Here is a 25,723-nt window from a genome sequence, read left to right on the forward strand (position 1 = left end):
ACACACACACACACACACACACACACACACACACACACACACCTCGGCCCAACTTACTTTGAATGATCAGTCATGTGTTTTAGAAAAAAAACTCCTGGGATATTGCTATGGTTACTGTGGGGCGAGCAGCTGGCTTCTGTAGGCAGGTGGGAAGCAAGTGCCGAAGACGGTCACCTTACATCCCAACGGACTCTTTATGGGGCAATGACTCCATTTAACAACAGTGTCTTACCTAGTCCACTCTGTGTATTTGTGGACAAGTTGCCGTGCACTATCCAATAATATAAGTAATTTAATATATAAACACCAAGGACACAACACTGAGGTGTTATAAGTGTTTTGAATGTTCTGGATTTATTTTTAAAACAGAAACTGACTGCAGCATTTAAGAGGATGATATTGATTATGTTACTCACATTGATATCATCTTCAGCTGAAAGCCTCAATATATTTTATGTGGGGAAAATATAAACTAGACTGTATTTTCATGATCTTTTCACCCATTATTTTTCAAGTTAATAATAATTGGGTGATTCATTTATTGTGGACAATTTAACTGGAACAGACATTAACCTAGAGCTCATAACTCCATATCCAAGTCAAAGGAACAACACTTAGTTCTTTGTAGAACTCGGTCTCCTTTGACTGTGGGCTGTAGGCCTATACCAAGCCTGGTCCACATCATTCAGAATTATTTATTTATTTACGCTGTGAAAGAGAATGGGCAAGTAGTTCCTTTCCGACGCTGCTGCTCACAGATTAAATTAGCAAAAACCAACCATTTCATTCTCAGGATTGGCTGGAAAGCGAGGGTGTTGAAAGTGGCCAGGAAAGTAGAAACAAACATATGGTTTGGATCTCAAGTGCAACCTTCATAAGGATTAAAGTAGCATATTCTACATATTCCGAATTAATCAGAAAATGTCCCCCGCCCCAGATTGACAAAATACTGAAAATTGGACATGCCCTTTCAATATGGAATCATGATCTCTGGATCATCTTTGAAACCATGCAAAGCTTCAGTATGGGACTGTGTGCACGCTTCTACCTGAAAAAAAACATCTGTAGCCTACACTAGACATAGAGATGCGCACGCACGTTTACGCGGGCATACAAACACACATACAAACACACACACACACACACACACACACACACACACACACACACACACACACACACACACACACACACACACACACACATACACACACACACACACACACACACACACACACACACACACACACACACACACACACACACACACACACACACACACACACACACACACACCATACACATGCATATCCCCGCCTTTCTGCATCATAGCATAGAGTTACCATTACGCGTCTGTGGTGCTCGCATGCAGAGGCAGAGTTGAAATTGGCGCGGATCTGTAGCCATCTCAAGAGATCCGTCTATCAAGTAGCCTATACGGGAGAAGTTGAAGGAAACCACATTTTGGATATTATTCGCGTTTATTCCAAGTGTGCACTTACTGAAGGTAAGTGAGGATAGCCTGTAGCCTTTGTCATTTGGGGCAATTATCAATACGCTGCGTAAACAATTTCAGTTATTGTCTTTTTTATTTTCTTTTATACAATAGAGTGCTATCTTTTTTTGAGAGATTAGAAAAAACACTATTAGTTTCAAAAACTTTTGCTGCACGTGTTATACATACCATCACCTCCTTACAATCAAACGATCCTTATTCACATTCAAACGATCAGTATCCACGCGTTGCGTTTTATGTGCCATAAATATGATTGTTATATATGCAAACACCAGGCTAACGTCCATGTAAATGTAGGCTATCCGCTGAAATATTGCGCATCGGCCGCGGTGGACAATGCGGAGTTGAACCATCTGCAACTATGTATTCGGTATCATTTGTCTAAATGAAATTCAACAGAAAATGCGCATTGCTCGAAGCCAGTTTTCCTCTGCAGATGTCTCGGGGTCACATTTCACAGGCTGACAGTTACATACCGTCCCCGACACCTTGTCTTTTATGAATAAACATGAGCCTCATCTTCACACCCTAAACACTGATCTTGCCGCACTTCACGGTTCCGGAACACGAACTTAATGTTTTGATTCTAATTCCAGGACTTGGGTGAGAGGTTTATGGGGCAGTTTCATTGATTAGTTCACAATGTGTGGAAAAGCGTACTCATCTGTTGAAGTGATAAAGCTTTCACGTTTTGTACTTGACTGGTGACGCTGCGCCTCTTCGGGGACACTTGTGGAGTGTGGAGGGTCCGTCCGGGCAAAGGTCGACATTAGGCGCTGTTGGCCAGGGGGCTATACTCGTGCTAAACACTTGGGTGTTCCTCAGGCTAAACACCACATTTAGACTGCTAAAATGTGAAAGATGCATACAGAAGTCTGACTTTAAGCTGAGGTTCTTCCTTCTTATTGTTTAACCCAATCAGCAACCATAGCTCTGTAGTTTGGATTTAAATTTAGAATAATTGAATTGGGCATAAGCAATTTCTCATTCATATATTTCATAGTTTTTGTCTCCAATAGAGACAGGAAAAAAATGGGAAAATATTGCTGCAAGATGCGGTGTCTGTGACGTCACCCAGGTTTCTAAAGAGCATCTTGTTTATGCTAAATGCTCATGCCATCTTTTCAGTTGTTGGAGCCACAAGATAAGCCAACATTTTAACAACGGCTCAAAAATGTTATTCATGATTGGATTAATCAGCTTCTTGCTCTTCAATGATATAGATGGCATACATGTGTGCAGTGATTAATATTTCCAAGACAGTAGGACAGGTCAAAAACGACTATGTTAACAGTTATTTGGTTACAAGGGATATAGTTGTTCTCAGAAACCTTTGGGAAAAAAACAAAACACAAAGTGTATTTAGCACTTTTTTCTAATCAAGCTTTTTTTATAGTACTGACAATGAAAATGTTATTTTAACAAATTAATCCATTTGGATAAAAGTTGGCCATCGGTCAGTTTAAGTCTAAGATTAAACACTGAGTCAGCCTCAAAACAGCATCACAGGTCGGTCAATAAGTCTGGAGTCACTACTTGCGTACTGAAGATACACTGGCTATAAATGAATGCACTAAATGTGGGCAGTGGGTAGGAAATGCATTAAATTGTTAATGGAGTCGTCTAAAAAGATGAAACACATCAATGTCATAAATACATACAATAAATGACATAAATACCTTGTGTGTTTATGTATAATGCAAATTCCTCTTTTGAAGAGAAACCGTAGCATTGAATTCAGTATTGCACGTGGTAACCAGGCAACCGACAACTGGTCACGCAAGCCAGTGATGCTCAAGGTACGGGGAAGCATTGGTACGATCAAAGCATTACCAAAAGGTAAGCAGAGATGAAGGCACTGAGGGATTTTATATCAGGGAACGGGAAATTCACAATGGTCTTGCATTGATTTGAGTGAGTAGACAACCTATTATCAACCTATTATAAAAGAAAATCGATTGTAAAACATGTTTAATGACATTAAATGTGATTGGCACCACAGAGTAAACAGTTAGGTCGTCATGTATGAAACGCACAGAATTTATTTGTTCGACCATCTGTGCCGGCACTACCAGTTCCTTTGAAGAGACTTTCACCAAATCATGTACTTTGGCTTATGGCCACAGCCTTTCACACCAATAGACAGACTTTCACCAACAGACCTGTGTCCACAAATAGAATTCGGACAACACACAAATGACTGTACTATCGCCAGTTCATTGTGGATGAGCCATATATGGGATTGTATAAAAATGATGAACTCAAAACAGAGAAGGTGCATCTGCATTGTTGATAGGACTTAGTGACCTCCATGATTCAACATCAAGTAAAGGAGCTTACTATGGGAACCCAACAAACCTCATGTCTTATTTGCTCTGGCGTATCCTCCCTTTCAGACAGATTTCCAGCAGACCTGGCCCGCGTTCACAACCATTTATCTATTATGGGGTGGGTATGGTATGAGGAGTGTAGGGGGGGGGGCTCTATGTGAGCCCAGTTTAAGCATTTTCATAAACAGCCAAGATGGTTGCTGCTAATGTGTCCCTTGTTTCGTTTCTCTGATTGGTTGTATGGCTATCCAATCGCTTTCAGAGGGCATATTGCTCTGCGCCTGTTGAGAACGCCCCTTGGAAATTGAAAATGAACTGAGAGGTTCCAGACTAAAACCCATTTGTGGGCTGGTCTGGAGATGTCAGGCTAGGACTCTACATAAACACATTCAAAATAAATGTCATCATTACAAATCTGCCTTGGGATGGAGCACATCCCACACTGAATCAACCACATAATCATAATGCTTGTAGCATCATACTAAAGTGCCGTGTGCCTGTGTGGCTTATACAAGAAATGAAACATGATTAAATGAATAAGACCTTGCAGCTAACTTTTCCCATTGAGAACATCCTTCAATGCCACAGCCAAACGGCGATAACATTATCTCTGGAAACATTTAGTGCAATCACTTTGAAGGGCATCAGAAGAAAGGTCCCTGATGCAGCAGAAGTGAAGTGCCTTCCATCCTTTCACAGCAAGGACTTAAATATTCTGCATAGAAAATCGCTTTAAACAATAAATGCACAAGTTTATCTATTGCCTTCGGATCCGATCCTTTAACTGACTTCCGGCGATGTTCAGCCGGTTTTAGAGTTAAACCTCACACTTTAATATTCATCCATAAGTATACAAACGCCAATGAAGGATTTACATAAATATGTAAATCTATCTTGGTACGTTTCTGTGTGTTAGGATAAGATATAAATAGATCATTCTGTCACATTTTAATCACCATCTCGTCATAAAAAACAAGCGTATTACACATTGTTGTGACTTATTTGATACTGTTTATATTTAATGGTTTCCGAATATATGAAAAGGGTTTGCAAGACTTTTTCCTTATAAACATGTTCGGAAATGGCAGAGCACTGCTCTAGGAATGAAACTATCCTTAACTACTGCTATCTAAAAGTGACCTTACATCTTTGTGACCTTACACCTTAAGTGATCATTTGAAGGACCTATTTTTCCACCAGGTGTGGAGAGATTTGCCATTACAAGCCATTTGAAAATCCACCCTCTAGCCCTGGGGGTAAAATAGGAACTCTTAAAATAAAATTGAATCACAGCTTCAGACTTGACCTTGTATGTCAATCTCTGTTTACTGTTGTCCCTTCTTGGTTTTTGTACTTGTGACTCTGCAGGCTAGGGCCGGAGCTGCCATGCCATTCGGTTGTCTGACACTTGGGGACAGGAAGGATTACAATAATCCCTCAGAGGTGACCGACAAATATGACCTGGGACAGATTGTTAAAACGTGAGTACTGTGAAACTGTTTCATGCAGGATCATTTATTATTTACATGTAACGTCATTAATTCATAATTGTACTTCTGTTGATGTTGATTGTTTTTCTCAGTGAGGAGTTCTGTGAGATATTCCGGGCAAAGGACAGGAATACCCTCAAAATGTACACCTGTAAAAAGTTCCTTAAAAAGGATGGAAGAAAAGTAAGGAAAGCTGCCAAAAATGAGATTACGATCTTGAAGATGTAAGTATTGAGTGCGTTATAAATGATGATGATCTAAATATGTTTTATTTTATATTCTGCAATACATCACTACATGCATTACTTTATTGCAATTTGATGAATTAATATTTCCTTTAATTTATGCTGATATTTAATAAGCTATTTTGTGTATAGTGGTAATATAGTGGTATATATATTTAGAAAGCAGTTGATAGGATACCCTCCTCATGGAATCTCAATCGCAGAATTTTGTGTAGTATTTGCAAAGGAATTATGTATTTACAGTTTATTCACTACCTACGGCCCATGGGGATATTCTGAAAGGGGCCTTCTACCTCTCCCTTTTCTTTATTTGTCTTATTCCTTATTTCTCCACTTGTTTCCTTTTCCAAAGGGTTAAACATCACAACATACTCCAGCTGGTCGATACCTTTGAAACTAAGAAAGAATACTTTCTCTTTGTGGAAATGTGAGTATTATTGGAGAAAAGGTTGTGATATACAAGCTTTCTCAATGGTTAATATAAGCCTTGGAAGCACAGTGGATCTGTATCTGGCTGCATGAATCGGCCTTTGTATTTCGGGGGTTTCTGAACACGAAACATTTTGTTCAGAAACCATTACTGTGGCCACTACCCCAGAAATGGCAGCAGCCATTACCGGGGAAAGTGTTTTACCTGATGGAATATCTTTCAGCGCTACCGGCAGAGAGGTGTTTGACTGGATCCTGGACCAAGGCTATTACTCCGAGAGGGACACCAGTAATGTCGTGAGGCAGGTGTTGGAAGCTGTGGCCTACCTTCACTCTTTGAAAGTAGTCCACAGGAACCTCAAGGTATACGGATGCACTGCTGACACCTAGTGATAAAGAAAAGCATCTATTTACCAGAAAGACCAATCATCCAGACTGTTGGCATAGGTCCACCTTTAACATGCTGAAATCACTTCAATTGATTGGATTAATTTATTTGTTCATTTTAGCTGGAGAATTTGGTGTACTTCAATCGTCTGAAGCACTCAAAAATTGTCATCAGTGACTTTCAATTAGCAAAGATGGAAAATGGACTCATTAAAGACCCATGTGGTACTCCAGAATATCTTGGTAAGATCCAAATAAACATAACTAATTTAGTAGTTCACTAATGGAGTTTCAGTAATTATCAACAAGAAACCCTGTTACTACGTATCCTTTCAATGTTAATTTCTACTGTTAACATTTAGTCTACCCTCAACTTTACTCAACTATATGCCATTTGTTTTCCCTCAGCTCCTGAAGTGGTTGGGCGGCAGAGGTATGGAAGGCCTGTTGACTGCTGGGCCATTGGCGTCATTATCTATATACTGTAAGGTTCCTCTGATTTAAGAACTTTAACACATTTGGAGGAATAATCCTCCATCTGTTTGCACAGTGTAACGTTTATTTGTATAGCGAAATCCTTTTATCTTGATGGCTGTTTTGTGTGCAGTTTGTCAGGAAACCCTCCGTTCTATAACGACGCTGAAGAGGAGGAGTATGACAACCGCGACAAGAGCCTCTTCCTGAAGATCCTGTCAGGGGACTATGAATTTGATTCCCCCTACTGGGATGACATTTCAGACTCTGGTATCAGTTGAATATATTAACTGGGATATATTAATTACTCAATGTCTTTTGAAGTTGGCATCAATTTAACAAATGTCAGGGCTTCATGTTTAATTTTTGTTTTGTTCTTCAGCCAAAAATCTAGTGGCATCTTTGTTGGAAGTGGATCAAGACCAGCGATTAACCGCACAGGAGGCTATTGGTCATGAATGGTAAAAGATATTTTGATTCGATTTTTGAAACCAACACGATTAGGATACATGCACTTTCTTTCAACATTTATGCAACTTTAATAATATCACAAGTTATAAACCTTTGACACTTTCAGTCTATTTCTGGTCAAAGACTGAGCCTGAAGGGAGGTCTATTTAGAAAACAGCCACAACAAAAACACAATATCTTTAAGTTCCAGACAATGAAATGCAGAGAGAAACATGTCACAACTAGATGCTTCATCCGTTCATAAACGGCGTTGATCATTTTGTTTAAAAGCTAAGATGTTCTGAATTTCCTTTGCATCACAATAATTGTTGATATAGTTGTTCAGGATGAAATAACATTTTAGTAACAGTAAAGAGATATTTTTCATGGCATAGGCAATTCCTGAGATCATTCCCTCACCATATGTTGGCCCTCATTTGATCAGGATATCTGGGAACGCAGCCTCTGATAAGAATATCAAGGATGGAGTATGTGCACAAATAGAAAAGAACTTTGCTAAAGCCAAGTGGAAGGTATTCCTCTTCTTCTTTCCAAAAGCACAAACGTGTCCAGTGTGTCAGACGAGAAGTGGGCTAACCCGTGCACTCTGACCCCCTTACAGAAAGCTGTACGGGTGACCACCCTGATGAAGAGACTCCGAGCCCCAGAGCAGGGGGAATCCGGAGCCTCCAGCCCCACCCCAGGGGCTGCGGCGGGACCCCTCACCTCAAACAGCGGGCCCGCTCCTCCCACCTCCGCCCCAGGGACCGCCTCCAGCAGCACGGAGCAGGCTTCCGCTAAGGAACAGGTTCCAGACACAGACACTGGCGTCATCCAGGCACCCGCCGTGACGGCCGCACGTGACGAGGAGGAGGCCGGGGAGAGACGCAACGGGGAGACACCAGCACAAACTCTGGGAGACAAGACGGCTTAACCCAGCAGCAAGACGAGGATGTTTGTTTATCGAAAGACCCACAACATGATCATTTAATGTATAAGCGATTCGATTCTTGCCTTCATTCATGTTTCTTTCAAGTGCAGCCGTATAGGCCTATGTTCAAGCGAAACATTTTGGCCTTTTGCAATCTGTGTAGGCCCACAAAATGTTTTTTCTCAGTATTATTCCGACCCGCACATGGTGTCTCATGTTGGTTTCTCTTTGACAGGCAGTCTAAAAGGTGGCTCTAATATACAGTAGCTGAACATGTTATTGTTTCGTTTTCTGTAGGTCTTTTGTTGAAACTCTTAGCTGCTGAAATATTTAAAAAAGGATCCTGTGACGTTTACCTGTGTCTTGTTTTGTTTTTTACTAAAGATTTTGATCATTTCATTGGGGGATCTAATACAGCTGATGTTGATGTTTTGTCCTGTAGCTAATCGTTTAGAGTCTGCATTCTTGTTTTATATTGTATTCTGTGAATCATTATTTATTCATGATTTGTGTATTTGGCAGATTTTAGCTGAGCTAAATATTTGTTAATGTGCATGTGACTCTCAATAAATTAAGCAATTTTTTAAGTGCTGAAACGTTTTTTTTCTCTGAAGTATTTTACAAGCAATTTGAATTTTATCCTGACAATTCACTGACTTATAGTCTAACAAGAACTGCACAGGCAACAATAGAATATAAAAGAATAAGAATTGATATAGGCCTACTTTATAATGGACTATTCCTACTTCATTTGAGGCTATTCTATTTTATACTAACTGTATATACTTTATAGAATCAAAATACGATTAAATAAAAAAGATAAAATGACTACATAGCCAAGGCTTTTGGAATTGTATTGTATCCTAAATTAACTCAAAACAAAAAAACACAACAAATCAGTCAATCGGTAGAAAACTATCGGCATAGGATAACAAGGCAAAGCCCTATGTAGTTCTAGACATGCGTCAACCCAACATGCGTGAATCAAGCTTTAAACATGATCCATATCTATTTATATTATATAGGCCTGCGTTGTGGTAGCCTAAGGCCCCGTCCACACGAAGCCGAAACGGGCGAAACCGTTACGGTTTCGATCTATCCGGTTTCGAAGTATCTCCGTAAAGACGAAGCCAAGCGAAACCGGGTAGATCTGTAGAAACGCTGTAGTACACAAGCCAGGCCCATAAGGGGCGCTGCTTCTGCTACAGAAATCCAGAAGGAAAATAAATAAGAAAAGAGGCGAGCATGCGCATAAAGGGTGAGACTCCGCGGGCTTAACAGTCATTGGCTAGAGGATCGAAGGGGGGGGCGATGACGTCATGGTTTGCGGTTTCAGTCAGTTTCAGGCGTCCACACGAATCCAAAACGAAACCGGGTAGATTTGAAACCACCTCCGAGGGTGGTTTCAGAAGTTTGCGGTTTCGGTCAGCGGATTCGCCGGCTTCGTGTGGACGGAAGGCCGAACCGTACAAGACCTTTGCGGTTTCGCCATGAAATCGGCTTCGTGTGGACGGGGCCTAAACTTGTTCTTTGCATTGAAGGCCCAACAATAAACATGTGTTTTCTCAGGGCTGAGAAAACACAGACGTCCAAATATGTATAAAACACCATGTGCTTTATTTGGTTGGCTTCATGAAATAAATGTGTGTGCAAAGATTGTACTATAAAAGGAACGTTTGTCAATGGAAATCACCCATCCTTGATAAAACTACAACTCCCAGGGTTCTTACTAAACTACGCTAGGCTTCGACGTCACTCCCGGAAAAAGTGGGCTAGGCTCCATTTTAAACTATTGCCTTTACTCTGAATTGGACCTCTGCATAGAATTAGCAGAATATCAGAATAAATAATACAGGTAGGTCATTTACACTGAAATTGCCCTTTTGTCAGTACAGTGCCGTTCATAATATTATAATGCGAGCTACTGCATCTTCATTACAAGGTTAAGAAATCGTCATTGCTAATGTTAGCCAACCTAATGTTGGAGCAAACGCTAGCCGATGACCTCATTCCCTAGATATGTTTCTTTATTTGGTAATGAGGTAGACTTCATTTAAGCAACCGGTTTCTACTGTCGCTTATGATATAGATTCGCATATTCTCATAAATCGCGCGGCTCTTATTACTAATAGACGTCACTTGATGAACCACAGCAGGCCTGAACGCATGCCTTCGCAGCTCGTCCATCTGGTAGACCTCTCATCTTGCATTAGCAGATCTATGACACGATGTGTTGAAATGCTCGTGTTGTTGACCGTCTGCTGATGTCAGCCGCAAGTTGCAGTATGCCCTGGGTACCCGCGGTCCTAGATCTAGCAGAAGCAAACGTTGTTTTATGTATTTTCCAATGTGTGAAATTGTGATGAACACTATCTTGCCAGGTGATAGACTGTTGGAGAAGTAAAGAATAATGTGGGATGGACCTGGGCAAGGACCACGAGGGGGGCCACCCTTTCGGTAAGGATTAATTTGTTGTGTGCTTTATCTACTTGATATCATTTTGCGCTGCTGCACACCCCCAGGTTATATATATTTTTTAGAAGTACGTTCTGTATTTCTATCAAATGGACAGCAGGGGCGGAAACTTCAGTGATAATACTTTCATTAATTAATTTTTCCCTTGTATGTCTTTGGTAAAAATCCAAGTGTATTTCATCTTGTATTTTATTGCGTTTCCATTAACCATAGTAATGTGTATTCCAGTGGTGATCGTCGTGGAGACATGTTTGGGGGCAGAGATGGTCCCATGCCTGAGTTTAGAGGTAGGGATGGCATGAACATGGGTCCAATGGGTAATATGGGCCAAAGACCACACGATGTACCACCTATGGACATGCGGAGGATGGATGGGCCTAACACAAGGGGGCGAGGGAGTGAAATGGAAACGCATGAAATGCGTGGTAGAGGTCCAAACCGCGATTCATTCAGACCCGGCGAAGAGCCCAACTTCAACATGAGGAGGCAGGGGGAGGAAACTATCCAAGACAAGCTTTTAAATCAAACGAACTTTGGGGGTAGGAACTCTCCCAACATGGAAGGGAGAGGTTTGCCATCACGGGAGCAAAATAACAGGTTCATGGAAATGAGGGACAGGGACATGAGGGACAGGGATATGTTCCCTGGAGACATGTCCAGGTTCAACAATCAAAACATGGATGGCAGGAGATCCTTTCCTATGGACCGGATGGAGAGGAACGATGGCTTTAGGGACATGCGTGACAGGCCTCCGGAGGGCATGGATGACGTGGACGGCTGTCGCCTGGACCTGCCACCTCGTGAGAGGAGGATGATGGAGTTCGATAGAAGAGGGGGACCTCCCTTCCAGTCTAGAGGAGGATTTGATTCAGATATGGACTTCAGGAGTCGTCCCGGACCGGAGAACGACTTTAGGGGTAGGGATCGATCGCCGTTGCGTTTTGGGAACAATAATGATCGGGAGAGATCAAGGTCCGACATGCCCCCGGATGTTGGAAACCCTCAACGACGGGGTTTGAGGGGACCAGAAGATTCACGTGGAGAGGGGGAATTTTTGGATGGTTCACTCATGGACTATAGAAGTGGTGAAGAAATGACTCTCGCTGAAGAATGGAAGAACCGTAACAAGCAGAAAAGCACATCATTTCCCAACGCAAGTAAAGGATTAGAGGGCTTGACAGACAAACCAGGACCTTTAGCTTTTGGTAGAGAGGGAATCTTGCCAGTTCCCTCAGCATTTAAAGGCCGTGATAGGCCATTATTGGAATTCCCTGGAAAAGACATTGGCTTCTCCCGTGGCGGCCCCTTTGGGGCCATGAATCTCCCAGCAGTGGGCATTAAACCACCAATCAACCTTCCTTTCCCAGGAATGGGTCCACCTCAGGGGCCGCTTGCTGTAGAGAACAAGGGCAAGCCATGGCTCGATATAAAAGATCCCAAGCTGCCTCCAAGTACATCAATTCTTCTTCAAAGACCCACTTACAATCAAGAGAAAAATCTGCCACCCCCGGGTTTTAAGGGGCAGAGTGATTGTTATCCAGGAACAAATAATACCCCACATAACCAGGGACCTGTGGTCAGCAAGATTGCGACAGAATTTCAAAGCAGCAATGCAGCACAGGGCCGAGACCAGGACTACAGGGACATCGATTATAGAACAGGTTCCACAAGACCCTTTGATTTTAAACATGAGGACTTTCAGAGACCTGACAAACTTCTGAAAGAGACTAAACCCAACCCTCCTTCAAAGTTTAGTGACTCTGGCTCTCAGGTTAGTAGACTTAGTATTTTCTTTTTTTCGTTAATGCTTTTGTTTTATCAAAAGTAAGCTCTTGTTTGCAAATTAAGACATTTCTGCCCGTCTAATCTATTTTCACCAAAATGTGTGCGGAAAGGATCAAGATTACAGGAGTGCATCAATGGAGGACAAAGTTTCCAATACGATATCCATAGTTGGCATCCCAAAGACTGCCACAATGGAGCAGGTATGATTTGATTTTGTGCTGCACTCGCATCAATGTTCAGACGTTTATTTTTTGTGGTAGTAACTCTTAATACTTTTGCAGATTCTTGGTGCCTTTGTTGTTCGCGATGGAGTGTCCATGCAGGGGATGAAAATAAAAAGTGTTGTTCCAGGTGAGAAATACGTTGCTGTATGGAAATGTTTTTCTTTGGGCAAACGAGCGCCCCAATGTACCACGATATATCTCGCCGATACGATACTCGAACCTTCGCATTCCTCTTTTCTAAAGCTTCTTCGCTGCTTTTTTCCGGTCTTGGTGTTAAGTTTCGCTCAATTGTATGAGAGTGGGTATTGTGTCGTAACAGTCACTTCTTTCATTTCTGAGATTGTAGGGTCATTGTCAGCTGTCTCAGAGGTTTCCTCAACACTGCAACAATGTTAAACATACTTGATGTCAGTCACCAAAAGTTTGATCACGAGTGGTTCACTACATTGTGTTTTGCATGAATCACATGGTTGGCGAACAAGAGAGTGGTCACTGTCAGTGAAAGTGAAATAGATTACTTTGATAGAGCTTCTCATTGTCTCCATGGGTTCCCCTTGGATAAAGTTTATTGTATCATAAAAAATAAGAGGTTGCCATTTACATTTCCTAAGCCTTCTGTCAAGATAATCTTAAGAGATCGGAAACGTGAACAATATCTTCATTAGGAAAACATAATATAAAGTTAAGGTCTGGCAACACTTTCAAACTCTTGTGCCAAAATCTGTCTGGCTACCATACGTTGGCCGTAGCTGGGTTTGGGATATCTGTGTGCAAAGGCTTGGCTATCATGCATCTTGTCATCGTTAAGTCAGAAGTGCAGTGAACACTCGAATGATGGAAGAGAGAAAAAACATAATGAAAATTACACTGAATTTCTGTGTCATGAAGGTAAACATTCTGTCCATAGAAAAATATGCTCACTGTTCCTCGATTCATTCACAACGTGCTGTTTTATTTTGTGTTATACACCGCGTGACTGTCCTTACTGGCTTTGACTAACAAAAACCCATCTGTATTTCAAATGCTGTCCCCAGGTTACAGCTACGATACGGCCTATGTGGAGTTTTTAAACCTCGAGGATGCAGTCCACTTCATGGAGTCGAACAAGGTGGCCCATCCTCGTCACTACGAAGGCCCTCTCTCCCAACAGGATTTTGGGGGGTTGAGAAGGCTTTTAGTAGAACGTGGGGGAGGGGGTGACGGGGTCCTGTAAAAGTGGTGTCTTTTATTTACTGTTGTCATTCGACGGCATTATTTTGAGATTTACATTTTGAGCAGCACCAGGTTACAGAGGCAACTAACAATTACATGTTATATCTAATGTTAATGGGATTCTTGGGAGTTTTCTGTTTTACATTGTATGAGACCAGGATCGTATACTCTACTAACGCTAATGCGATTAAGCATTTCTATACATAATCTTTAAGCCAGTTTCAAAGTGTGATCAACCAATAATGCGACTAATTATAAAAAAAAAAACGGTTTGGATTCAGAAAAAGGTTGAAATCAGTCAACCTTCCTGTATTGTTCTCCACAGTTTTCAATGATTCCTACATGTGTGGGATGATATTGTGCCAGGATATCATTGCCCTTGTTATGTGAAGATCACATTTTCTCTTCAACACCTAAGTCAGAAAAACCCTCTTGTCCAGACAGTATTTGTAGAAAGACCTCCTTTTTTTTACCATATTTTATGATTTAATTGCGTTTGTAAGCACCAACCTGTTCAAGGGAAAGTGGTGGATACAAATGTGATGAACTCGTGTCTGAATGCAACAACCTTTTCACATGATCCCACATACTTCCCATCATTCATCAGAAGTTCCTGATTCCCCTGACTGGATTTCCACTTTCAGCATGTGATCTATGTTGACAAAATCGTAGCCTTTCTGGGCTTCTTTCTTATGGTCGGAGACCCCATTTCTGAACTTGCTGGTTGTGAACCACTTCACGGTCTGGGTCTCTCTTGTCTATATTCATCCTCATGATCTTGATGCTAGACCTTTTGCAGTCTTTCGACTGCTTTGCCTTGTCTTAAGTGAATCTCCTGTCCCTGCATTTTCAAGCCAATCTTGGACACCATCCCATAGAGGTTTCATGTCGGTCGTATGCAACTGAATGTAGAGGGGATGTACATCTGTTCAATTCAGTTCTGTGTAGTTATTGATTGATTATGGGAACACAGAATAACTTCTGCTTGGATTTTTTTGTGACTTGAACGTTTCAAAGGCCACAACTTGGCAGCTTGTGTAGGTTTCCTACTTTTATCTTAATGTGAATGCGCAATACAAATGAACATTAGTTTGAGGGGGGCCTGAAAAAGGGCGTCCCTTCACAATGGCGCCATCTTGACTGCGAAGTCCGTTGAGCCATATTGATCCTTGTTTTTTTGCATTTATGCCACGGGTATGATTTGGACATAGGGCTATATAATGTGGTTCTTGCTTTCAAATTGCATTTTATATGCATGGCTGGGTCTATATATATTAATTGCTAAGCCGTTAACTCTCTAAAATGGGCTAAATGTTTACGTTTGAGTTCAGATTTTATTGAAGAAATTGAGTATTGACTATATTAGCACCTGGATCACAGTGTCTTATCGTCTCATGTTCTTTAAATAGCAAATATCGCATCTAACTTATAGTAACGTCAGTTTACATTGTCAAATTCTTTTTTTTATGTGGTCTGGTATGAACCAGTTTGGTTTAAATTGACTGCAAATTCACATCTTCCTTGTGGTATAAGCGGTTCACAAGGGATAACTTTTGGTGTTCAAGCAGGTCAATCCTATTTGGGACTATGATTCCTTTATTGTATTTCCGTGCAACGACTGACTCTTGATTTATATATATTATGAAGAGGAAAGGATTTTGTATAAGGAATTCTGAACCTTGTCGACGCTAGCCTTGTTAAATAACCGCGTATGGTTGCCTTTTTTTTAATTAATTTTTTCATGACGGGATTGGCTGGCTTAGTCTGGCATAGTGCATGATGGGTACTCTGGGTTTATGTAGGTGATGCACTTGGAAGTTGCCCAGTGAGTGAGCTCATTTATTCTCATTTCAGGGTTCCCTCAAAGTCGGCCATAAAACAGCTTCCATGAAATACGTCCAACCAGAAAAGAATCCCTTCGCTTTCGTAAGTTTCCTTCCCAGCCCTCCCATTCCTGTGAACAATCAGTTGACCCTCTAAAGACTCGATCCTTGAATCCTGCTTGACCAATATCCTCATCTCCCGCCCGGGGCAGGAACCGACTCCCAGCGCACCCCAGGTCCAGAAGCCGCTGCTGCCCATTCCAGACGTGCCAGTCAAAGACGTGCCAAAGCCCGGCCTGAATGGCTCCAAGGGGGACGGCCTCATGGAGCCCCCCCAGCCCGCGGCCCAGTGGCAGCGGAGCTCGGACATGACCCCGGAGGCCTGGCAGCAGCAGGTGGACCAGCAGCAGCAGCAGGACAACCAGCAGCAGGCCGAGCCCTGGGCCAACCGCAACCCGCCCCGCCAGGGCCCGCACAACTCTGATCCCATCTTCAAAGAGAGCAAGAGTAGGTTCATGTTCCAGCACTCTCTTTAAGAATTGACTGTTATTTGCGTGGTGTGTACATAAGCAGCATTACCCAAAATGATATTCGACTTTTGTAAGTACAGAGCGAGGCTTTCATCGTTGTGCACATTGCCTACCTAATGTCCTCATTTGCTTTTGACATTCACTCTTTCTGAATAGGCATTGTTTACAATGACTTTATATTCGTTCCTGTAAAATGGTGGTATCCAGAGCAATAATGGCTGTGGATATACTCTTATTTATTGCTTCCTCAAGTGAACACGTCCACGTCCCCCTTGTGTTTCTCTCAAGCCATGATCATCAAGAACGTGAAGCCCACCACCACGGTGGAGACCATCCTGAAGTGCCTTGATCCCTTTGCCTATCTGGATGAGAAGAACGTCCGTCTGGTCAAGGGCAAAACACCAGGCGCCAAATGTTTCTGCTTCGTGGACATGGACTCCCACGAGGTATGGGTTAACCTCTAAAGTCATACCTTCAAGCCCACTCGAAGCACGATTTTTCTCTTTCATATTTGGCTGGACCCGTGCCCATAACAATGATGAAGTACTTTTGCATCACGGTCGACCAATTACCATGCACTTCATATTTCCCATAAAGCTTTTTCGAAATTGTATTAAAAACGTGATAAGCTATATGCTGCTTTTATTGCGTTTGTTTATTCGCCAGTGAAATGGTTGCCACAATTTTGAGTTGATTTTTTCTGAAGTAAATTTGTTAATGTTAATTGGCCAAAAAATATTTAATGTAATTCATGGTGGATACGTAAAGCCGAAGCATGTAAAATAGGGGAATTATGCATGGAACACTTCCTGCTTGAATAACAAACCCTAGTGCTAACTGAGCAGGTGTTCGCTTGTTTGGGGAGAGGTTCTACACAAAAAGACGACTTCAAATCCAAAGCCTCCTTGTGTCCTAACACAAATTTAACCTTGTGTAGCAAGTGACCCGTCTGGTGGACCTGCTGACGAAGCCCCGGCCCCTCTCCATCGATGGCGTCAGAGTTTACGCCGAGGTCGCCAAACCCCTCAAGAACCAGAAGTAAGGGACCGTGCCAAAGAGGCGTCGAAACAGGTTGTTCATGTATTTGGACCAATTATCATAATATGTTGTTTCCTGCTCTCGTCTCCAGTTTCAGACGAGACGATAAGCCAGAGACGTCACTCTTGGGCTACCCCCCACCTGACGCCAACATGACAGCGGTAGGACCATCTCTGTTCTGTTTTTTAAAACGGCCGAAATGAGACGGGGGGGGGGGGGGGTTGTGGTTGATAGGGTTCACTACTCTGTGTATTAATATGGTTTTTGTCTCTAATTTCAGCAGCAACAACAGTTCTTACAGACTCTGCAGTTCCCACAGTCGCTGCCCCCGCTGCCAGTCAGTGGTGGGTTACAAGGTTAGCCATCCTCTTGGAGACTCACGCACTAGCCTCCCACTATACTGCACGCTGAGCCCATTCTGCTCCCAAACGTGACTAGAATAGAACTGTGCTCGCCCAGAAATACAACATGAGATTCTATCTAATTGGGTTTAAAATAGGATGTTTGTTTTGTTTGTACGGAAAAACTGAATCCAAACTTGGGTCCTCTTTGTAGTTCCTGGAAATATGTTGGCTGGTGGTCTACATCCCCTGTTGCCAATGGACTCCAGTTATAACCAGGTAGGTTACTTCAAACATGGAGATAACTACTGTGCACTATGTTTACACCTGTGTTTGCTCTCCTACCAGGGGTGCAATCCTTTCGGTATCGAGATTAGATTTCGATTAAAAAAGTAGACTCATTTAATGATCTACTCCAGTCCGATGTGCGCTAAGAAATGCAGTGTTGCTTGGAGGCAGAGTAAAGTGTGTAGTAAGATTTTGTCATTTTTATATTTAAAACAACGATCATTGCAATAATGTTGAACCCACAAAGGCATAAGACATCGACTTTCGGGTTTGTGAATTGAGAATCATAGAAGAATATGAGACTAAATTTCCCCTCTGCCCCTATTCAACAGGCAGTGGGCTATGGTGCAACGCCAGCGCTGGATGGCTCGTACCAGGCTGCAGGGCTCCAGGCTGCTGGCCTCCAGGTCGGGGGGCTCCAGGCTGCTGGCCTCCAGGTCGGGGGGCTCCAGGCTACGGGACTCCAGGCTGCGGGACTCCAGGCTGCGGCAGTGCCATCTACCCTGGATGGCTCAGAGAACTATGTTTATGGTAAACAGATTTGATCAATTATAATTATTGAATCCTGAGAGGTGTATCATCGTTCAGAGAGCCCCGAGTTGACCTGAAGTCAAACCGTCTAAGATGTTGTGTATATATGTATATTACAATATTGCATTTTATTTATTTCGTAACATCGTTTTGAGAAGGGATTTTGAAAGAAGGCGCTGGGTTTGCTTACCGATGTTCCTTAGGTAGCGATGACCAACATGTGCCTCTTTCCATTTGTTTTCTGAGGTTCTGAAGCTCCGGACGTATCTAATTACCTCTATGACGCAACTTCAGGATTCTACTATGATCCTGAAACCACGCTCTACTACGACCCCGGCTCCAGGGTAAGCACGAGTTCAACACCTGGGATCACGTATTGGCCTCCTAGCAGCTTAATGTCTCGTCTGACAGCATGAAGGCATTGCCCAATGGGTAATTTGCATTTAGTGTAGGTGACTTGCTAATTTGAAATGATATTTTATACATACAGTAAACAATGTGATTTGGATTGCTTGTACACCAGCATAATTTGATCATCTTGGCATTCAGTCTGTGGAAACAAAGGAAGAATTTCATTGCACAACTGAGAACGTCTCATTTGTGCATATGACAAACACTTTGAATTGAATTGAATGCACTAATCAAAAGATAAAAATATGTTTGTCACTGGATCCGCTTCTAGTACTTCTACAACGCCCAGACGCAGGAGTACCTGTACTGGGACGCCAATACCAAGACCTACATCCCAGTGCCGGGCGGCACGCCGGCCCCCGCCACAGAGACCCAGTCTGTCGCCATGACGGCGGAGGTCCAGGCCATCCTGTCCAACCCGGCCGCCGACGCCCCCCTGGAGATGAAGAAGCCGTCGGAGCAGGCCGTTGCCCCGCCCGAGGTCCCCGACCCGGACCCCTCCCCGGCCCCGGCGGCGGCGGCGGCGGTGGCGGCGGCCCCGGGCCCCAGCGCCACCGGCACTAGCCCCACGCTCACCGCCGAGGAGGAGTCCGCCAGGCGGGAGAAGGAGGGCAAGGAGGAGAAGCCCCGGAGCCTGGCCGCAGTCAAGGTAACGCACGGCGAGGCTGAGCGGGACTGTGTGTGTGGGCCGGGCATACGACTCGTACGCTGACGGCTGCGAGTGTGTCCCTATCGCTCAGATCATGAAGGACATGGAGCGCTGGGCGAAGATCCAGAACCGTCAGAAGGACAGCGTCCGCGCGGCGTCCCCCGTGCTGAGGATGGGGGCACACGACGACCGCAGGTCGTCCAAGGCGGCCGACGCTGGCTTCGCCGTCTTCGAGAGGAAGGTTAGAGAGAGACATGCACGCGCACAGCTCACACTGTATAATCTTCACATCACGTTAACAATGAAGCTGTGAGTCTGCTTTCTGGAAGTGCTGTACTGCCGTGAAGAGAGGGTGGGATTTGCCCGTCAATCTTGTATTTGTTTGAACACCCCCTTTGTGTCCTCCTCTCAATCCTCCTCCACTCAGGGCTCTGCTGGGGACGATCTGTTCAAGAAGCCTCTCGCTCCCGCAAAGAAGGACGAGAAGCTGAAGGTGAGTCATGCTCCACGTATCCCGTTCCCTGATGCTTGCAGTACGCTCTTTCTGTTGACGGTGTCGTAATAAAAAGTGTAAGCCAAGCGTCTCTGTAACCAGAGACCTCTGACTGAGCTCTTTTGAACTGTGAACCTTGTGACCAGAGTTTTGGACTTGGTTCTTCGTTGCCGTTTAACGACGGTCCGTGGTTGTGTTTGGTCTGCCCAGCGGCCCATGGGATCCCTGGGCCTGCTCGCGTCCGACTACGGCGCCGGCAGCGACGAGGAGGTGGAGGAGGAGAAGACGGAGGCTCCGAGGAACCTCAAGAGCCAGGCTGAGGACAAGGAGGACAAGCTGACGGACTGGAAGAAGTTGGCCTGCCTGCTGTGCAGGAGACAGTTCCCCAACAAGGACGCTCTGATCCGCCACCAGCAGCTCTCTGACCTCCACAAGGTGTGGTATCACTTTAATATTGAATTGCGATAAGGTATCGGATGATGCTCAGACACCCTCCTCTAGCCTGGAATCGAACCGATAACTAATATGTGCCTGTATAGGTGCATTCCTAGTCTGGATGTTCATATTCATAAAGTGTTAGAGTTACTGCGTAGTTAGCATTTACTCTTCAATGCATAAATGTATGTGTGACATTGATCCCCCCCCCCCTGTACAGCAAAATATGGAGATCCATCTCAAGATCAAGAGGTCCAAGAGGGAGCTGGAGGCACTGGAGAACCAGGAGAAGGAAGTGAGTGTTAGGGGGTTTGAAAAGGGATATTCATGAACCGGGAGGGGGTGAGACGAGGGCTGATTTCTGTGCACACGCCTCCTGTCGAGCGGTGGTGTTAACGCGGCTCTGACCCCGTCCTCCACAGCTGAGCGCTAAAGAGACGGTCACGGTCACGGTCCCGCTGCGGTCGCCGGAGCCCAAGAAGAAGAAACACACGCACCACCACAACGCCTGGGCCGGAGGCTCCAGGTTGGTGGAAGCAAACGGAACGCTTGTTGGGTTATCGCGGGACTCTGGATGAAACCCACGAGCTGTGATTTGACTCCTCCTCTCTTTTCTAGGGAAACGCACAAAGGCAGCGACCGACCCGGTTTAGGCTGTGAGCCCGTAGAGGTACGTGAGGATGCAACGACGCGCACGGCTCAAACCCCCCCATTTTCTGCCCAATAAAAACTAAAGGTTTACAAATTGTGTCTCTTGTTTCCAGAGGAAAAAGAAGGAGCCCGTGGTCTGGGACCACGCGACCTACAAGCAAGCGGTGCGAAAGGCCATGTTTGCCCGCTTCAAGGAGCTCGATTGACCCGGCTTTGCGTCACCCATTATCGTCCGTGTTTGATTAATGTGAAGCGTTTGGTCTAAATGACTTGCCAGATTTGTCTCGGTGGGGGTAGGAATACTGCCTCCCCCACTGTGTTTACTGCCTCTCTGCCTTGGTCCTTCTATAGAGCCGTGACTGTAGGAAATGATTTCAAGGGGAAACACTATGTAAATAAGCCCTGTTTCACACTAACTGTACTGACCGGAGGTGGCTGGAGAGTGATATCCGTTGATCCGGTTTGTTTTTATGAAAGACAGTGCATCAATAGTTACAAGTTGTGGTTTTTCCCACCCATATTATGGATAACTGATATTTGGTGTCCTAATAAGTGTCATTGTGACTCCTTTACTACACATTAATTTTATTTTGAATACTGCTTAACGTTTGTCTTTTAATTTTGTTTTATGTATACACAATTTTTTAGTAAAAACCTAAGTTAATTAGATCAACTCCTCTGGCGTCTTTTCTTGATTGTTTTACGTTTAACCGTTTCCATTTCCGACGGTTCTGGCTCTGACGGCTAAAAGGTTTTACTCTGTGATGCAGCGTTTCTCCTCTAGATGGCAGCAACACATTTGAAACATTTTCCAAAGGCTGAACTGAACCGGCTGTTGAAAAGAGCTCAGAGTGTACGGGGTTCTATAGGCCGCAAGAGTTAGCAATCTTAATGAGGGATGAACAAGACATTTTAAATTACCATTTTATTCTTTCGCTCGCCACAGGCATTGGGCATACCAAAATACGTTGGCACAAACGAACCTGGACGAACCTGGGCAGGCAGATATGGCCTGCGTGGCATATTAATCGCTCCGTGTTACCCCCCTTTCCTAACGCTATGGGGTAGGCTACAGGGGGTCCTGGGTTCAGTGGGCCTATTTTATCACATGGCTCCCGAGTAAATGCGACGCACTAGGGACTCTGAAGAACTGCACACCTCATGTAGCCCTACAATGAGCCACATCATGACGAAACGAGTGCGAAGCTTCGCAAATACAAGATGGCAAAACAGCCCGTCATTAAATCAACGTAAGTACACCAATTAGCACGTGCCACTTCATTCACACCTCCCATATGGCCTCCCGCCTTCCCATAAATATTCTTTAATAACGAGTGTGTGAAACAACAGATGTGCTTACCTAGGAAGCGACAGTATCTGGAGTCTGTTTGTCTGCCTGGTGGGGAGAGACGAGGCTGGGGAGCCGTGGCAACCCAAATATGTAGCCACAACAAACACACGCACTCTGCAGGTTCAGAGAAGGGCTGCCTTCGCACTGCACTCCGTACAGCTGTTGCCTCGCTAAACATTTCATTCCAAAATCAGCCAGTTCCCATTCAACAGTCCCGTTTGATCTCTGCTAATGGAGACCAGTGCACGCAATGAAGCGGTTGAGCTTATTGCCAAGTGTTTGCGTTATGTGCAGCGCAGGAACAGATGCAATAACAACACTTCAGACTATACCGGGAGGAGGGGGGAAACCATTAGGGCCCAACTGGTCAAACATTATTTGTCACGCCATACCGGATCGAGACACTTTTCATCACTGGTAACCTGCGGTAGTCTGACTTGTCACGATTCACTGCCCGTCAGAGTGATCCCTTCCTTGATTTGACGGAAATAGAAGGCTTTTTGCTAACCAACCCTCTATGCATTAATAAGACTGAACTGATAACCTAAAGTCAGTTGAGTTTGATTTGTCTTCCTTTTCGAATTCTGTTTCTCTTAAATCGAGGCCTACAACCATAGACTCCCATTTGAATCCATTAAATCTTGTGTTGAGGATGACATGCAAGCTTAAAGTGCACTGCCATTCAGAGACGAGAAGAATGTGTTTCTTACAGTACTTTTCATACATACATATAACATTTATTGTCAAGTAGGCCACAGTAGGCCTAGTTATATTGTGGTGTTATTCACATATGTAATCCTAGGTATTCCTTCAAGACAATCCCATTGATCACAATATTGAAGGCAATCGTATGTGGTTCCCCCACATAAAATGAATTCAAACTATCCTTGAAAAAAATAAAAAATAACACTATAGGCCTAGAACTACAACACCTGTAGAATAATCTTAGACGACAAGCAATTTGAGAACTTCAAATTACTTTCTATCTCCATCTAAAGCCATAGGTTTAAGTTTCCCAAGGTGATTCAGTGTTCAGGATGTCTGCTCTTTCTCCGGCTGGCTGGAAATGCTCATATGCATTACATGTAATTCGCTGTAGCCCATGGCACTGATCAAATGAATACATTTCTAGTGCAACACATTTAGGCCTTTGGCATGACTATCTTTGTATTTGCATATAGATTGAGTATTTATCGTGCAGATCAACATGGTATTAGGTTTCCCACACTTCATTGACTTTGCCTTTGTAAGAGTTCCTTAAACCAAACCCATAGTTGGAATCTGAAAGTAATAAAGCAGTGAAATGCTAATTTCTGACCACAACCTTCACATGGAATAAGAAACAGTTGTTTGCTAATCCTAACATGACAAGAACCCATCTGTTGTGATCAATGAGGCTTACAGTATTGCACAGTGACCGGTGCTTTTTCAAATCCTATAAGCAACGTGCACTCTTGTGTAAATACAACACAAAATTAGTATTTAGATTTTTATGCAGACGTCTCATGATGCCAGTAGGTTTGGATCTGAAAGGAATCATAACCTTCTTTTGCCCTTCACTTGGAGGCTTTCTTTTACCTTATATTTCCATGTCCTTCTTTTCCTCCCTTCTTCATGAGTGTGCTAACCTCATCCTCTCTTCTCCTCCGGGTGACAGCGGTCATCATCATTACCGACCCGGGCGGACCCAGACTCAGCACCACTGTGACAGAGAGACAGGCATCATGCTGGGGTGGACTCCAACAGGACGAAGGCCAGGGGGAGACAACACAGATATGTGTTTTGTCATCCACGGCACGTGCGATCCTTCAAGACGCCCGATCCACGCTGGCGACAGGGCGAGAGGAACGAGGGAGCCAATTATCCGTAGCCTGTGGGGACAGGGGGGGGGCAGGGAGCACCACCAGCCTTGGGACGGGGGGACGGCTGGAAGACCTTCAGCAGCAGGACCCTTCAGACGTGAGAGGTATGCTGTCACTCTAACCCAGACAGACAGACAGAGCAGAAGCGATGAGTCTGGTTTTCGTCTGGCCGGGGATATGGTGGGATATATCCAATTGGGAACCAGACACCAGAATGGGATAGTAATTGCTGTATTGTACTAGTGGCCGATTTTAATGGCATGAGAGATTGTTGATGAGAGTTTCAAATGTTCACATGAACCAAAGAAACACAAACCCTTCTCATGGGAAGGGTTTGTGCAGCTCTAACCATTGTTTCGTTACAAATGTCATCACAAATTGTCCTGAGAGACACATGTTATGAATAGGTTGTGGATTATTTTAAAATATCAACTATATGATATAACAAAGTTAGATAGGAAATAAATATCCGAGTGGCACACAGCCTTTGCTTGTCTCGTATAACAAATGATCAAATGGAGGCTCCATGTGTGATGGCCGGCCTCAAAGAGGAGCCATATTTTGGTGGAGCCAGTTTAAGGGACTGTTCAATCATCAGGGAAAACAAATAATACTATTATGATTTTCTGAGCCATTTCAACCAGAGAGCTCAGCCTTTTAAGTCGTAAACGCCACCTGCTATCGATTATTAATCTGAACAGAAGATCATCTTGGAAATGTCCCTGCAGTTTCCAGGCATGGTGGAACTCACATCAGGGCACAGTTAATGTTCGGAAATAGTATACCAATGTCTGGAGCAGAACGGATTCTGTCCTGAGCCGTGATTAGGATCATGAGAGACGTTGGAGGCATGTTGAGGTGATGTCATTCTTCTCTTTTCTTTCCTTCTTTCTTTCTTCCCTCTTCTTTTTTTCATCCTTCTTTTCTTCTTTGTTACTTTCTTCAGGTCCTTCTTTTTCTATGTATTAACCCTATTTTATGACAGAACACTCATGCACATCCCAGCAGGTTGAGGGACAGAATGTTGTCACATCTGACCGCATCACAACTAATAGCGCCTACGCCTCAATCGTGGTCGGGAGGATGCAGAGTCTTCCTAAATGTGCCGTGTGTGTTGTTGATTTATAAAGCCCATCTGAACTCTGAGCGCATGATTCATGGCGCACAGTTGGATTCCCTGATACCTGTTTCCAGAAGGTGCAGACTTCTGCTCCATCATTCATCGTCTTCCTGGGATGAAGCGTGGGTTTCGCAGAGGTTTTAAAACACAATACTGAATCATTTGTCTCGTATATAATGTCATTTTACTGCCTATTTGGGAGCTTTAAAATTCATTCCATGAAGGATTTGAAAAAGATTCACACCAGATTTA

At 43.8% G+C, this 25,723-nt stretch overlaps 2 protein-coding genes across 5 annotated transcripts; both read left to right on the plus strand.

Moving 5' to 3' along the window:
• Positions 1-1,437: 1,437 nt before the first annotated feature.
• On the plus strand, positions 1,438-8,258 carry LOC130402201 (caM kinase-like vesicle-associated protein). Its single transcript, XM_056606339.1, has 11 exons — positions 1,438-1,507; positions 5,215-5,327; positions 5,429-5,560; positions 5,934-6,008; positions 6,235-6,373; positions 6,520-6,640; positions 6,806-6,881; positions 7,005-7,141; positions 7,254-7,332; positions 7,767-7,854; positions 7,944-8,258. Exons 2-11 carry the CDS (start codon positions 5,233-5,235, stop codon positions 8,253-8,255), a joined length of 1,254 nt encoding a protein of 417 aa, XP_056462314.1. The 5' UTR covers positions 1,438-1,507; positions 5,215-5,232; the 3' UTR covers positions 8,256-8,258.
• A 1,715-nt stretch (positions 8,259-9,973) lies between these two features.
• On the plus strand, positions 9,974-24,351 carry LOC130401902 (RNA-binding protein 6-like). Of its 4 annotated transcripts, none has more exons than XR_008903895.1 (24): positions 9,974-10,107; positions 10,634-10,709; positions 10,956-12,498; positions 12,623-12,712; positions 12,794-12,863; positions 13,771-13,844; positions 15,803-15,874; positions 15,984-16,278; positions 16,590-16,747; positions 17,239-17,339; positions 17,431-17,500; positions 17,620-17,695; positions 17,895-17,959; positions 18,301-18,499; positions 18,746-18,843; positions 19,182-19,559; positions 19,651-19,800; positions 19,987-20,052; positions 20,263-20,487; positions 20,708-20,782; positions 20,910-21,013; positions 21,106-21,157; positions 21,252-22,388; positions 24,147-24,351. XR_008903895.1 is itself a non-coding variant. In XM_056605927.1 (23 exons), the coding sequence occupies exons 2-23, from the start codon at positions 10,663-10,665 to the stop codon at positions 21,342-21,344; spliced, it is 4,101 nt and encodes a 1,366-aa protein (XP_056461902.1). In that variant the 5' UTR covers positions 9,974-10,107; positions 10,634-10,662; the 3' UTR covers positions 21,345-22,490. The 4 variants fall into 4 exon arrangements, 1 of the variants encoding a protein (XP_056461902.1); XR_008903897.1 differs by having other exon boundaries at positions 18,755-18,843; XR_008903896.1 differs by having other exon boundaries at positions 17,623-17,695.
• Positions 24,352-25,723: the final 1,372 nt, after the last annotated feature.

Source organism: Gadus chalcogrammus, chromosome 13 (assembly GCF_026213295.1).
Source record: "Gadus chalcogrammus isolate NIFS_2021 chromosome 13, NIFS_Gcha_1.0, whole genome shotgun sequence".
In the NCBI taxonomy this organism is placed as follows: domain Eukaryota; kingdom Metazoa; phylum Chordata; class Actinopteri; order Gadiformes; family Gadidae; genus Gadus; species Gadus chalcogrammus.